The sequence below is a fragment of the Crocodylus siamensis genome, chromosome 9 (genome assembly GCF_052110815.1).
Source record: "Crocodylus siamensis isolate JL-2025a chromosome 9, ASM5211081v1, whole genome shotgun sequence".
In the NCBI taxonomy this organism is placed as follows: domain Eukaryota; kingdom Metazoa; phylum Chordata; order Crocodylia; family Crocodylidae; genus Crocodylus; species Crocodylus siamensis.
The window spans coordinates 73,030,327-73,045,969 of NC_143403.1; the positions used below are offsets into that span (position 1 = coordinate 73,030,327).

The 15,643-nt window shown below is 54.5% G+C and overlaps 1 protein-coding gene across 4 annotated transcripts in view; it reads left to right on the forward strand.

Moving 5' to 3' along the window:
- MYO18B (myosin XVIIIB) overlaps positions 1 to 15,643 on the forward strand; it is a 125,774-nt gene that overhangs the window by 80,666 nt on the left and 29,465 nt on the right. For all 4 annotated transcript variants that reach the window (XM_090063458.1, XM_090063456.1, XM_090063455.1 and 1 more), the window contains 5 exons: positions 3,034 to 3,147; positions 3,610 to 3,726; positions 5,146 to 5,229; positions 6,213 to 6,350; positions 7,987 to 8,172. In XM_090063458.1, coding sequence (XP_089919584.1) covers positions 3,034 to 3,147; positions 3,610 to 3,726; positions 5,146 to 5,229; positions 6,213 to 6,350; positions 7,987 to 8,172 — 639 coding nt within the window. The remainder of the gene's footprint in view (positions 1 to 3,033; positions 3,148 to 3,609; positions 3,727 to 5,145; positions 5,230 to 6,212; positions 6,351 to 7,986; positions 8,173 to 15,643) is intronic.

Here is a 15,643-nt window from a genome sequence, read left to right on the forward strand (position 1 = left end):
ATGATAAAGCTGTCCCAGCTGTGGATCTGGAGGGGTTTGATCAGGGCGACAGCGATGGACTGCGTTGCTTTGTAAAAGGGTCGGCTGAGCCCTTTCATAATGGAAGCAAGATTCACTGGGCACCTTGTAGATGGAGCAGTGTGTCCCAGAGACACCAGACATTGGGATTTCTGAAGCTGGTGGAGAGCAGGCCAAAATCCAGGGCTGAATAAACCCAGTGCACCAACAGCCCTCGAGCTTGTCCCTCCTCGCCTCCCGTTTCTGCCGTGATCCCTGGGGAAGCAAATGAGTTCATTACAGCTCCCGGAGAAGACTTGGGACTACTGAGAGTGCTCGTCTGCAGTGCAATAGGGCTGCAGGGGCTCGGTCCGAGTCTGGGGCTCCTGTGGGCACCCGGGGTCCCAGAAAGCCACGAGTCCTGGTTTGTGAGAAGGTGCGGCCTGTGGATGGAGACGCACAGCGCGCGTGGCAGGCGAGGTGACCGACAGCCAGAGGAGCACGGCTTTGTATCATGCGCAGGCCTCTCTTTCTGCAAAATGACGTCTTGTATAATGACAGCATCCTTCCCCTTGGCTTCAACTGCAAGAGCTTGGAGCTCAGGTTGGGCTGCCTGGCACTTCTGCAGCGCACGCAGCAAGACTAGGGATACCTGCATGCGTCCAAAGGGAAAACAGATGTTGGGTTCGATTCCTCCCAACAGCAGATGCAAGGTGCTGGGGTGCTGGATGTGTCTGGTCTGTGAAGGGGTGTATCACCCCGGTACAGGACCCTTGGCACTTCCAAGGCTGCAATGGGTGGCAATTCGTTTTGGGGCACATAAGCAGGAGGAACAGCATTGCTTTTTTTCTGGCTGAAGGGCTGTACAATAGGATGGTGAGGATACAGTTAAGTAAAGGACAGTGTTGAAAGCTCGTGACCAGGGCAGCGAGAGCCCTCTTTTCGGGAGCAGTCATTGCTTGGTGCTGAATACAAGCCCGAGCATGGTATTCAGAGCTCCAGCAGAAGGGACGACCTTCTGGCAGGGGAACGGATGAAATGCCTCGCTAGGACTTTTTCATCTCCGCTCTCCATAGTTCTCCATATCTCCAAAGCTGTTTAAATCCAGGCCTGCCGTCAGCGTGACACCGAGCTGCTGAGACGGGTCCAGCCGCGTGCTGCCCTCGGGTCCGTCCCGAAAGCCGAGAGCTCTGCTCAGTCGGTGCTTTTCTGGCACAGACGGAGCGCAGCGGCTTGACACAGCCTTGGCGAGCTATGAGAGAGGCGCGCAGTAAAATTAACAGTCAAGACCTTTCTGGAGTCACGCGGGTAGTCATCTGGAGCGTGTGTCACGTGGCTTTTGTCCCGTGAGAAGCCAGGCGAGCAGGAGCTGAGAAAACCCTGGTTCTGGAAGCGCTCCAAGTACAGAGCCGGCGTACGGGCCCTTTCGGCGCTGGCAGCAAAACGCACCGTATTGCAGCACCGAGGAAATCTCCCTGGTGCTACTTGTATAAAAAGACTCATTGACTTTAAGGGAAAAAATGACTTCAATTTCCTCTGCAGATTAGGCATGGAGGAAGCAAATTACCTATTTCACTTTTCCAAGTACGTCTCAATCACCCCAAATTGTTGAGTGAAATGAAGTGAGAATTGCTCTAGTTAATCCCCTTTTGTGTTAGGAGGAGGAGGAGAAAAGAAATTAAAACATCTTCAGGTTATTATTACTATTCTTTTTTGAAAGACCCCCAGGCTGTTTGTCTGTCTCTAGCTGTTGTAAGGCAGGCGTCTGCCCCATGCGGGGCTGCGAGCGCATCAGTCGTCACTCATTGACCCCAATGCGGTCAGTCGCTCCCGGGGGGGAACAGGCCAAAGAAAGCCTCCGTGAGGTAGGAAAAGCAAGTGGTAAGCTCTTTTTTTATTTGAAGCATCTCTGATGCCTCGTCTCAGTCGAACACTTAGGGGGTTTCGCCGCAGGAGAGGCTGGAGGGTGTCTTTAGCTGGGGTCCAGACACTTGCTGTCGTCATACAGCCTTTTTGGCGGTGCAGCCTGCATTGAGGGGAGCTGCATGCGGGCAGCACTCCATGATGAAGCTGAGTACTTTCCACCCCCTGAAATGATCCCTGTGGGGTGGTTTGGATGGTGCACATCTCCTCGCTGCCTGTCCCAGGAGGGTGCAGTCGCTCGCAGCTCCCACCCTCGATGCAGACGCGCTCTCGTCCGGCGAGGACTGGGGTACGGCCTGGAGAGGAGGCAGTAGCCTGAGCTGGAACATGTAGCTCATGAAAATAAGCAGTGAGAGTTTAAAAAAAAAAGGGGGGGTCTGTGAGGCTGGAGTTGACGCTGGGTGTCCTAGAGCCGGTTGTGCCCCCGCGCTCCACCGCAGCGAGCTCTCGGAAGATTTTAGCGTGGTGTTACATCTTCCAGATGCTGGTAGCCCATTTAAGATCATTGTCAGTTTAATAGCTGAGCTATAAAAATCAAGAGCAAATTAGCATTTGTAAATGCGATCTTCCATGTGTATTTGCAAATGCAATTTATGCGACATGAAAGGCCCATTTGCAAACTCCAAATCATGAATTGCTCTAATCACGCATTACATGTAATTCACATAATTTTGCAAATTAATGATCCCGGCTCTGGCTCCCTCCACCGCTGCCAGGACTGACGGGAGGATTTCAGCAGGGCTGCCTGCCTGCCTCAGCCTGCAGCAAGATGGCCATTTGCTTTGAGGGTTTCCTTTTAGGTCTGCAGAGACCTGAACGACGGCCGAGGTGCGCCTTCCCTCCCAGAGAAGCACCCGCGAGCATTTCTGTCTGGAGTCTTATTTCATGGCACTGTAACCGTTAGAAAGGAGCCACTTCGAGTGTACAGTCAAGCCAGATGGCCTTGCGGGAAGCATCCATTTTTAAAGGTCGTACTTTAATAGGTGAAAAAGCTCTGGGAGTAAAACGCAAATAAATGTTGCTGTGCGGCAAAGGGAGACTCGCGATCTGCTAAACGACTCTGTGCAGCCAGAGACCTCCGATGTAATTACTGTCTCCCACCACTCTCGGCAGTGGGAAGAGAGCGAAGCCAAATGCGCAGAGGCCCAGACGTCCCAGAAGGCGATGGCCATGGAGCTGGAGACCCTGCACGTGGAGCTGGAGACCATCAGCAGGAACAAGAACCTGGTACGTGCCCGGGGAGCAGCACGGAGGGATGGGATGGGATGGGGGCTGGGTTCAGGCCCCTTTCCCCATGGCACCGTGTGACTCTAACCGGTGCTGCTGGGAAGGGCTGAGGCTTGATTGCCTTGTATTTCCTTTCCATCGTCTCCCTTTCCGGGGAACGCAGCCCCAGGGCCTTCGTTGCCTTAACAGATGGATCAAGGCACGCAAGTGCTTTCCAACTGTGCACTGTATCCTAACTGCTCTGCGGAGATGCGATAAAGGCTAAACCCCCTCGCTCGTTCCTTTCTGCCTGTGTTGGCCATCGTATCAGTGCAATGGCTGTAAATGGAAACGGGGGAAGGTGCTGGGCGGGAATGCCGCAGCAGATCCCCGCCGAGTGCGAAAACCCACCCGCGGGCCTGGTGGGAATTGGCACTGCCGAGCAACCCGTGAGCGAGCGGAGCCCCCGTTTGTTTGCGACAGGTCGACGAGCAGCTATACCAGCTGCAGCACGAGAAAGCCGATCTCCTGAAACGCATCGACGAGGACCAGGAGGATCTCAACGAGCTCATGGCGAAGCACAAGGCTCTGATTGCCCAGGTGAAGAGGGGGATGATTATGAGCAGGCACGGGTGTGGGAGGTGAGAGAGGGAGTCAAATAGATCTGCAGAGAGGTCGGGCTGGCAGGGACCTCCAGAGGCATGTAGTGCAACCCCTCCCCCAGTCCAAACCAAATCCGTTGTCCAACCCCCTTCAGTAAAACTGCAGTCGCCCCGACGTGGCACCGGCCGTCACAGCCGACCCAGCCACGGGGAAAGCGCAGGCCGTCACGGCCGACGTCCTGCTGCTGCACAAAGTTGTTAATAGGTGGTCCAAAGACCCCGAGCAGAGGCCGCGGCCCCACTACAGAGGAAAACAAAGCCCCCCAGTCCATATCGTATCTATGCCAGGGAGGGAAAATGCCTTCCTGACCCCAGTCCAGTGTCGGTCTGACCTTGAGTGCAGGGGCAAGACCTCTATCCAGGACCCTGGGTTTGAGTCCCAGCAGGACATTGCCCCCCCCAGCCCGGGCTGCAGCCAGCACCCACTGCCTCCGGGGGAGGCTTAAACCCCCCGACACATGGAGCAGCAAGGCGCGCGGGTGCAGGATCCCCTCCTGGCCCCCGGCGGCAGGGAGCGTGGTAGAAAGGTAACTGGAGCACATCGTGGCTTCAGACTCCGCTGGAAAGGCTAAGACTTCAGAGCAATAAGCTGCAGGTGGCTGGAGTCAGGTTTGCAAGAGTGTATTCCTCTGCTGAAATCATGGCTTATAATGGTTATGGCAGCTCCAGTTCCCTTATCACATCAAAGGCATCGGGTTGCATGTGCCAGGACCTCAGGGCATGCTGCATCGGTCCATAAAAGCAGCCCCTGGGATGGGCAGGCCTGAAATGAGCTCTCTCCCACTGTGACAAACTCCGGTGAAAATGCCAAAGGGCCCATGGAGCACCTCCAAGCACATGGGTTGTCTGTTTTCAATATCCAGATCACCTTTTTTTTTTAAATATTTCAAAAGTTTAAAATTAGACCCTTAAATGTTCACCGAAAACAGAATTTTTTTCTTAACCAAATTTCTGTTTAACTGGAAAAAAACCCCATTTCCCTCCCCAAATGAGGTTCAGTGAAAGATCAGGATGAGCTGCTTACACAAGTTACTTAGGAGCCCTTGCCTGTGCACAGGAGAGCCATCAGCAGGGCATGCTGGCTCTGTGGCTACGCGGGAAATAGGGCAGGAGGAGCGGCTGGACGCTGCCAGAGTTAAGCACCTGTGAGTTAGGAAATTGCTGAGCCCGCGATGCTCTGGGGAGACGCTCCATGCGCAGTGTCACCGGGACCCAAAACAGGAGTAGTTTGCCACTTAGATGCACTAAGAAGTGCCTTTCCCTTGCCAAGAAACAGGCCCCAGCAAGTCCTCATGCGTTTCCAGCTCTGCTCCGAGTTCTTTGTCTCGTCCCTACCGCGGCATTTCTGTCTCCACAGTCTGCGACGGACATTGCTCAGATTCGAGAGCTGCAGACGCAGCTGGAGGAAGTGAAGAAAGAGAAGCAAAGTCTGCAGGGGAAAGTAAGTCCTTCTCTTCTCATTGCATGCGGGTCCTCCTGCCCTCTGCATTATTTCCGTGCAGAGCTGCGCCCAGGGATTCACCAATGTCCTGAGCGACCACCCCAAACTATGAGTGCCGTGTGCTGGGGCAGGTTGTGTTTGCACCCGTCTTCCCCCGTGAGGGGTTGTCTATATAAACACCAAGGTGCTCGTCCTATGCATAATGCCCTGCTCGGATGCGTCAGCATGGTAGTGCAAGGACAGATGTAAAAGCCGCTGTCTATCTGTTGTAAGCCTGGCCTGCTATTGACTTTTCTGAGGGCAATGCTTGGAAACTGGGCAGCCTGGGGAGACCTGCTCGTGCTTGTCCCTTCGGGAGAACGAAAGCGTGCACAAAACGGGCCCTTCAAGAGCTGAACTGCTGGTTTCTCTGCTTTGGCAGCTTCTTGTGGGCTGTCTTCTGTGCAAGGCAAGGAGCCGGAGCAGGGAGGCCTCTTCCAGCACATTCGACTGAACATTTCTGGGAGCAGGGGGTGGACTGGATGCGACCCGCTGAGGTCCTTCCCAACCCTCATTTCCTATGATTTGATGACGGTTCCTCGGGGCCGCAGCGCCAGTCCTGTGCAGCCTGCCTTCCAGTTTAAACACACGACTGGTCCCAGTAACTTAGGCTGGATTGGAGCTAACCTGCCCAAGGGTCAGGAGGACCCTCACCATAATGCAGAATGGAGGGTATCTATGTGTATAATAACATAATGTGCAATAAGCCCTATGTACTGGGGACCCTAAACGCAAGCCTGTCAAAAGGCTGTCTAGCTTCAGTGCCTTTTGTGCTGCCATTAACAGGCCCCAGCGTATGCAATGCTGCGGAGAGGAGTTCAGAAGAGACCTATGGGAACAGGCAGCTCGGCGGCATTGGGGTGGTTCGGAGGCGCCAGACTTGAAGCCTGAAAAGCCCTTAATGCCCTCCTTTCTCGTCTCCCCTCCCTTCTTTTCCAAAACAGCTGCAGGTGGCTCAGGCCAGGATGGCGTACCTGGAGCAGGCGATGGTCGAGCGGTCCATCGTCAGCCGGCAGGAGGCGCTGATCTGTGACCTGGAGAACAAGCTGCAGTTCCAGAACGTGCAGATCAAGCGCTTTGAGGTGCCGCATGGTTTTTTAGCTGCCTACGCGAGCCCGGGGCAAAGTGTCCTCAGCAAACAGGGCTGCTGTTTTGAATGCCCCCTGCCACCCTCCCTTGACAAGTGCCTGCTGCAGTAGAGAAAACGCATGGTCCTGCCATGCAGGGGGCTTGGCCAGCGTCACTGAAATGCAGCTGCTGCTGGGGTGGGGGAAAGGCCATGTGGTTCATCGTGGTGTAGAGAAACGGGGTGTAAAGCAGGGCTGATTCCTGTTCCCAGGATCCCCAGAGCAGACTTCTGCAGCGCAAGGACCCGCTGCTCCCCACTGTGGGCAGAGGGGAAGGCTGAGCATTAGCTCGGCCTCTCTGTTGCTGGCATCTGATGCCTTCACAAGCCCATATAATCCATGCTGCGGCAATTAATTGTCTTCTTTACGGCTGCGTGCGTTGAAGGCCAAATGCAGGCTTGGCACTGCAAAAGCACAGAGGGAAATACAGCTCCTGCCTCTGAGTGCTAGAGCAATAAATTTATTATGTTTAGCACCTTGCCTTCCCAAAGGCAGCGCAGAGCTGTGCCGCCCAGCCCCAAATCCAGCACAGTGAGAGCCGTGCCCCCACGTAGAAATCACCACGTGCCCCACGTCCACGTGTGCACCCCGTGTTGCAGCAGCCCCTGGCTAGGCTTGCTGCGCGGGTGCATGGAGTTGAGGGGGTGCGAGCGTGCTGCTGTTGCTCCCAGATCATGGGAGGTCCTGATGCAGAGGGTCTCTTAAGGCACGGCCCCTTGAAGCATCCTGGCATGCATTAGTGCTTCTCAGTATAACCCCTTAGGGTCCGCAAATGCCAGCCCCCCCATGGCACCTACAGATGTCTGGCTGCCGCCTGGGAGGTCGGTGCAACTGGGAGTCGTTAGTGAGCATCGCCTCCTGGCACCTTCCCTCTCTCCCTGGCCCAGGGGGGATAGCAGGCTGCTTCCACGTTAGTGCACGGCTACTTTTCATCCCCCTTCTTCAGGTCCTGCCACTGCACTGCGGCGATGGTGGCCGGGACAGGCTCTGGGCCCCCGAGCGCCTGCGATCTCTCGGGATGCCTCTGCAGAGCCTTTTGCTGCTCTGTGCTGGTGGTGCCGGTGTCCCCCGACCCACCGCAGGTGCAGCGACGGGTGGGCCGGAGCGGTTCTTCCAAAGCGATGGCAATCGGATGCGTTTGTCGGGTCGGCTTCGACTGCAGACAGGAGTGAGGGGACAGGCAGAGCAGGGCTGGCTCCGAAGCACTGCCCCATGCCCTCCTGGCAGTAGGTAGTGATGTGCGCTGCAGCCTGACTGCAGCACGATCCGGGTCTGGAGCCTGCCCCCGAGTCCGAGAGCAGCCGGCTATGCCTCCAAATCAGACAGCTGTCGTTTTAAAGCCATGGTGGAGTTCACAGCTGGGCTGTGCCTCGGATTCGCTGCTCCGGGGAGGCAAAGGCTGGCTGGCTGCTGTCACCACCACGAGCGATGCCCTGGGTCACGTTTGACAAGATAATAAGTGCAAATAAACTTCAGGCATCCAGGCCTTTTTTCCAGGGCGAGCAGGGAAATGCTCCGGGCTGCGTGCATCCTAAGAGCAGCGCCAGCCCTGCCGCAAGCACGCCCCGCGTGACCCTCCCTGTCTTTCCAGATGCTCGTGCTGCGTTTGCGGGACAGCGTGATCAAGATGGGCGAGGAGCTGGAGAAGGCGGCCGATTCGGAGGCCCGGGAGAAGGAAAACGCCAAGTACTACCAGATGCGCATGGAGGAGATGAAGGCGGACATGAGCGAGCTGGCGCAGCGAGAGCTGGAAGCCAGTCGCAGGCGGGTGGAGCTGGTAAGGGGCCGGCGGGGGAGAGTGGGGGCTGCCGGGTGGTGGCTCTCCATCTCGGATGCCAATGGCAGCGTCGCTGCGTGCAGGTGGTACCATCCTCCATTGCCCCATGACATGATCCTTCTCTCGGCTACTTTGGGCCAAGACTGGATTTATTCCAGACTTTGGGGTCTGGACCTTTGCCGGCGCAGCCTCAGGCGTGACCCATCTCCCTTCTGGGTAGGAGCCAGCTTGTGGGCTGGGGGTGCCGCGGTGCTGGGAAATCCAGGTGCAGGCAGGCATTCAAGCCGCACATCGTGCGAGGGTTTCTGAGATGCAGGAAGCCGATCTTGTTCTGGGCTGTGCCAGCTAACTGCCCACGCCAGCGCGCCATCTGCCCCAGGCTGGGCAAATCCCAACCCCGGCCTGTCTGTTGCATTGGATCATTTCGAAGCTCCCGGCACCCGCAGGTTGGCCATAGGCCCCCAGAACAACGAGCCATTTTCAGCTCCGTGTTTCATACGTGGTCTTGTTCGCCGCGGCCCTCGAGCAGGTGAGCAGCATTTCACGGCCAACCCCCTCCCACTGCCTGCCCGCGCTTCTCTCATCGGCCGCGTCGCCTTCGGTTTTGACGCCCGCAGAGCGGCCGCTGCGGCTCTCCGCAGGGCGTTGCTTCCCATCGCCTCTTGGCCCGAAGCGTTGGGGTCTGAGATCAGCAAGTGTTTGTTTAGCGATCGACTAGACCTCCGCTGCTTGTTGCAACTTGGGGCATCCAGCGACCTTTCCAAAGGAAAAGGTGCGAGTCTGATCTGAGCCGTGGCGTGTGGCTCAAAGGCCCTGCCTCGTGGGCGATACGGGTACGCGGGTGGTATAGAAATGGCCGGGAAACTCTTGTCAGAAAGCAGCTGTTCACTCTCAGGAAAGAAAGGGAGGCCTGAATCTGCAGTGGACTCCCCAAGGAGGTGGCGCCGTCCCCAGCCTTGCAAGTCTTCAAGAGGAGACTGGCCACGCGCCTTGTTGGGGTCATTTGATCTCAGCAGGATTCCTGCATTTGATCCTAGCTCAGCGGGGTTGGACTCAACGATCTTTTGAGGTCCCTTCCAGCTCTGTGATTCATACAAATCTATGAAAGGAAACCCACCCAACATTTGACTGGCTCCTCGTTTTCATCTGCGAACACCCAGGGCGTGTGGTTCGGCCAGGTCAGGAGGTGGGGGATGGCTTTTCCAACCACAAAACCAAAAAGCAGGCATCGGGGGGTCTTCACCTTGCACTGCTTCCTGGAACCAAATGAGACGGAGGCAACTAGTAGCTGCAAGAGCTGCAGATTCATTGCAACATTGGAAACCCTGGGTTGGATGGCTCTGCGCAGCAAAACAGAACCAGCACGTGGAAATACTAAAAGCACAAAGAAATGCTATCGATATTGAGGTTGTTTCGGATTGATCCAAAGGTGTTGCGGGGTTACCTGCACCCGCCGAAGCCCACGTGCAAGCCTCATGGGAAGCAGTTAAGGAGAAGTGCTTTGCCGTGAGATCAGGCCTGTGTGGATAGAGCTGGAAATAATTTCTCCCCATGGGTGGAGGTAGGGCTGGGGTGTGGAGTGGGGTGGATGAAGTCCCCTTCCCAGTAAGTATGTTAGAAACCAGTGACTGCTGTGAGTGAGGGCTGACATGGTTTCATCGAGACCCAGAGGGTATATCACAGCAGCGTGAACATTTTCTGAAAGCCAAGGCTCTCCTCTGGACCGTGTGCGCTTTTAATAACACTTAAATAAAACATGGCACTATTGCTGTGATCTCGGAGCCTGGCCGCGCTTCTCAAGTCGCTGGGCGAGAGCATCAATAGTTAATAGCCCACCACTTATGGCTCTGCTCCGGCTAAATCTGACATCAATTATAAATACCGCATCAATTATTCACTTAACATTACGCTGGCCCAAGTCTGCACCCACCAAATAAAAGAAAAAAAAAGAGAGAGAAACAAATAATTCCCAAAAGACGCACGTTCCAGCGAATGAATGAGGGAAACGGTTGAAAGAGACTGTCTTTCGAAAGACAGGGTTTTCCAAGAAGATGTGCGGGAGGATGGCAGGTCTAATCCTGAGGCTGGCAGCGGCTTGTATCTCGCTGCGGAGAAAGCGCATCCCGTCGCTCGCATCGCCGTGTCCGACCGTGTCTCAGCTTGGGGCCAGCAGCTCGGGCTTCCTTGGGGAGGGAGCGACCAGACCAGCCTTTCCAGCTCTTGTGCTCTTTGCTTTCACTGCATGCGAAGAGCGTCCCGGTGTCTCCGCGCCAGGAAAGACCTGCCTGTGTAAGGCAGGCTCGGAGATGCTTGCTGCTCTTCTCCTCTCGCGTGCTGTGCCGAGCTCCCCGGGGGTGGATAAAATTGGCCCGGTGACCGGTCCTTCCTGTGCATAGGCAGAAGTGGATTATGGCAGGGAGGGCAGAGAAACAGAGTTAAAATAAAGCCCGGAGCCTGTGAGTTGGTGCCGCGATGCAGGGACGTCTGGGTGGGCGCTCCACAGACTAAGCCCATCGCGAGGGTTTCTTTCCCCCGTGAAATGGCTGGGGTGGGTCCCCCGCTGAGGTCCGTTCCTCCATGGGAGCTAGCGATGCTTCTCTGGGTGTCCTGCTCCAGGAGAGAGGTCTCCCTGCCCAGGCCTGCTTTTGTGTCCCGGCAGCCATCTGTCAGGTGCAAGCATCCGTCGCCGGTCTTGGCCGCCGCAGGTTTGGCAGACGGTCCGTCTGTCCGGCAGTGGCTGAATTCACAGTGCAAACCTGGCTGGTCCTTCCGCGCTGGACTGGCTTCTTCAGTCTGCATTGTACTTGCTCGTGCTACCAGGGAAGCTATCGAGTACCCCGGGGAGATTTACTGCTCTGTTGGAAGCACGCTGCAGCAGTGCCGTAGAGGGGCCTGTGGGTGCCTTTAATAATGTCCCTTGCCAAAGTATTTCAGGCCACTTGCCTTTCAAGCGAGACCAAGAAACGTGCCCGAGTCGGTGCCGCTTGCGGTGCAAAGAGGCCAGCGGCACTAGTGGGAATTTCCACGTGACCGTAAAGGCCAAGCAGTCGAGCGCAGTTTATTTCCCAGCATGAGCTGGGCTGGAGAACATGGGTGTGCTGGCCGGCGTACTGGCACAGAGTAGCTGTACTTATGCCTGTGGAGACCAGCCCAAGGGGTAGGTATCCTACTATCGGTGCCCGGGTGCGCTGGCTCGGATGTGCCCAGACCTCCGTGTGGACAGGCCTGAGGGTATCCCTGCAGTGCGGGCGCTGGGAGGGTCCTAGGGGAGAGTGTGCCCTTTCTCTGCAGAGTGCCTCTGCCTCCGAACCAGCACAAGGACTGCAGCTTCTCAGTGGGATAACTCGTACTCGACCCCCGGATCCGCTAGCGAGCTCAGTCCCCTGGGCGCTTGCACCCGCAGCCGGGTCGGAGCAGTTACGGCCCCGCCGAGACCCCACGGATCCCCGTGCAAAGGGTCCCGCCGTGCATCAATGCCTCTGGCCTTTGGAGCAAACTCACCCTCATTCCCTAAATATTTCTGACATGACTGGAGGGGAAGCTGTGAGCCTGGCAATAACTTGGCCTGAGAAAAGGCATTTTCCAAAGCCCACGTGCCTAGGGAGGAGGGGGGTTTAGGTCACAGCCAGAGTGTAAATAACCCCTTTTATGGTTCTCGTGACAGCAGATATCCTTCCTAATTACAGGAGTGTTGTCCCGGTGCTATCCAGAATGGCTCAGCACATTATAGCCCTGGTGCTTACAAACTGTTTTCATTTGCAAGGCTTAATAGTTTCTCGGCATTTGCCGCGTACTTGACAGAAGAAATATAAAGATATTTATACTCCTAGCCAGGTGTATGGCTGAGCTCCTAAGAGCGTTGCACTGCAAAGTAAATTACAGGGTCTCGACCAAAGTTTAAGTAAGCTCTTTGAACTGCCTGCCACAAATGCACGAGTCCCTTTCTGCTGTTGTTCCTTCCGGAGTTGCTTTTTTTCTTTTAGAGCTAATGGCACCGGCTAAATATAGCCCAAGATCATATCAGATGAAGTCAGTCACTCTAAGCCACATTTAGAGATGAGATCGCATGATTGGGAAGTCTCTTCCTGAAAAATCGACTGAAGCCTAATGAGATCCATTGCATCTAAGCTGTACAGTTTTGTTTTGCCATTGAAGAAAATATATTCTACAGGAATTAATTGGCACTTAGAGTTGTTAATACCAATTACAAATAATGCCTGTGTCTGAAAGATTAGAAAGAGATACTAATCTGGTCTCGCCTGAGATTTGGGCTGCAGAAATGTTGTCACTTCAAACTTGCTGCAAACCTCCAAGTTAATTACTTAATTAGGAATAATAATGATTGATGAATGTTGCAGGTGTTTGTTAAGTTATTCAAATGGTGGCAACCCAAGCTGTGTTAATTAGATTACGCTTCACTTAAGGTGGAGGGGAGATTTGGCGAAGGTGACGTTGTGATTGCAGGATGCAAACAAACACAAGAGACAGAGCCGAGGAAGTCGCCGTGGAAGTCGCACAGCCTCCGACTAGAAATCCATTATAGCCGCATTACATTAGTTCAGTCCCACTTTGCTTAATTTTGTCTTGGAGGCAGTGGAAGATAAGTGAGAGCCCAGATAAGCTGATGTAGAAGCTGTAAGAAAATAAGTTCTGTAAATCCATCTTTTCTTTTTTTTCGGAGACGTGTGAAAGCCAAGGTCCTCCTGTGCTGAGGCAGTGAGACAGAGCAGGCAGGGGGGTAGGATGCTTCTTCCCAGTCCCCGGTGGGGTATTTTGCCAGACAAGAGACTGGGAGCTGTAAAGGCCACATGCTCGCATTTGTATAAAGGGCCCCAACAGGCTCCAGGGCCGGATTCTGCTCTGGTGTGAAGGGGGCACATTGGTGTGCCAGCGTGGTTGAGAATACACAACAGCGTGTGTGCACTCGCCCAGCTCAAGGGAGAATGGGCATCTTTACCTGGAGCCTGGAGTCTCGGTGGGGTTGTTTACTCGGTGGGCATTTATTTCAGCTTAAAGTTACCGCGCGGTAAGTGGCAATAGGCCGGCATCTACACATGCAGGTGTGAAGGCGCATTAGTGTGGACCAACTGGGGACTAAAGTTATTCCCAAGTCAATCTACACGCACAGTATTACTGCGCAGTAAGGCATCTACACGTGAGTTGCTACGTAGTAACTAATCAGGTGTGCGTTTGATACCTGCATGATTCTGGTATCAAAATTATGCCCAAGTCGCCATATTGACTGTGCAGTACAGGTGTGCACGTGTAGATGTGTGCCCGTGCCACACAGTAATTTCAGTTACTGTACAGTAAATGTGCATGCGTAGACGCACCCAGTGACACCAGTGCAGGCACGGTCCTTCCTCCTTTGCATTTATGCCGGCATAACGAGAGCAGAAAGGTCTGCCGCCTCCAAGCACAGGCAGCAGAAAGCTCCTGTCTGGGACCTGGTAGGCCTTCCAAGTGTTTCGAGTGCATAAGCATGCAAAATCAAACCCTGTTGTCCGTGCGCTTGCTTATTACCTATTACAGACTCTCCTCTTGTCTAAACCTCTTTTACTTCACTGCTTGTGACCTAACGGAGGAGAGTCTCTAGCGGGATTGCAGACGTGCCTTAGAGCATTTATTTTGAAGCTAAACAGCACGCTGAAGGGCCGTCCAGCCGGGATGCATTGAACCTGACGTCACATTTTTTCCCCGGGACGTCCGCAGAACAGAAATCGTATTTCCTTGCACAGTGTGTGCGTCTCTGTAGCGCGGTGGGAACAAGCCTATCCGTTCTGCAAGACGGGTGGTAGTTCGTTCTGGGATCCCGGTGACCACGAATGGGCGCGTGATAAGGAGAGTGCAAAGAGGGTTACGAGGTAAAGGAAAGGAAGTGGTGCTGTCACCGTGCCCATTTCGATAAATCCCCGGCATTGGCGATTGCATTAGAGGAGCATTTCTTCTTTCTTGCTGCGCTGATAACATCCATCGCCAGAGTCTTTCTAACATTTAATTAGATCAGCGGTAAATAGTCTCTTGTGAAATCTTTTGTGAAAAATGTCCAGGCTGGAAATTTTCAGCTACCAGACCTACCAGACCAGAGTGAATTGCAAAATTTTTAGCATGGATTTTTCCAGGCAAGGTTTCATCACTGCAGCAAATTGTCTTTTCCTACACAAGATAATATATTTTTTTGTTATACCGTGACAACGGCAGAGTGAATGCTCGTCACTGTTATCTTGCCAGAGAGTTTAATTTGTGTTTCAAGTCAGGTAATGTTAACCACCACTTTCTAAAATAAATGCTTTTGAACTATTGACTGTACAGTACTGTACTTTTTTTCTTGACAGTGCAGTACATTAAGGCAATTTATCCTCCCACATATGCTATAGGAAAATCTAATTTGGAACTCTTTGCATAAACAGATAATAAATATATCACATGAGAAATGTTTCAGGAGGGATGACTGTAATGATCAGGGTGATTTCTGCTCTGTGCAACTGGCAGATCTTTTCTTTCCTGAGTGCCTGGTGATTAAATAATTACAGGGCAGCTGCACATATTAGTACAAGCAGGAGGTGGCACATTAGAAAGGCGGCAAACATGGCATGTTGCCTGAATCCCTTTTAGCAGAAGTTGCCCTTGGACCACCGTCCTGTGGGTGAGTTCGCGCCACCAGAGGAGAGGCCTGGCCTCCCTCTTCTCCACCATCCGTGCTAGCTATGCTTGCAGCACGTTCCCCTCTTCTTCCTCATCATAAAATCGGAGACAACGAGGGTTGGGAGGGGCCGAGGAGGTCACCCAGCTCCAAGCAGGAGCATCCCCAGCAGATCATCCCAGCCACGGCTTTGTCGAGCCGGGCCTTCAAAACCTCCGAGGATGGAGACTGCACCACCTCCCTGGGTAACCCGTTCCAGTGCTTCACCGCCCTCCTGGTGAGAACGGTTGCCCTGATATCCAACCTCAACTTCCCTAGCTGCAGCTTGAGCCCATTGCTCCTTCTGCCATCTGCCCCCACTGAGACCAGCCCAGCTCCGTCCTCTTTGCGGCCCCCGGCAGGGAGGTGGAGGCTGCTGTTCAACCCCCTCGGTCTTCTCTTCTGCACACTCAGTCAGCTCAGGTCCCTCGGCCTCTCCTCACCGGTCCTGGGCTCCAGCCCATGGACCGTTTTCGTAGCTCTCTGCTGGACTCTTTCCAGCTTGGCCACATCCTTCCTACAGTGGCCCCTCCCCACCAAAAAACCCTTCCATATAGGCTGGTTTCGACTTCCTCCATGACCTCAGTCATCTCGCACTCCCCAAATCCCTTCTCAGGATCGGCAATCTTTCCTGCTCCCGGGGGCCCCGGTGGCCCTTGTCAAGTCAGCCGGTCGTTCCCAGCACCGAGGAGCTCGCTCCGAGTGGTCGCCCTTTCCCGGGAGGGAGGAGGGACCCCGCGGCGGTCCAGCTAGTCTTCAGCCCTCTGGGAAACGGGCCACAAAGCTCTG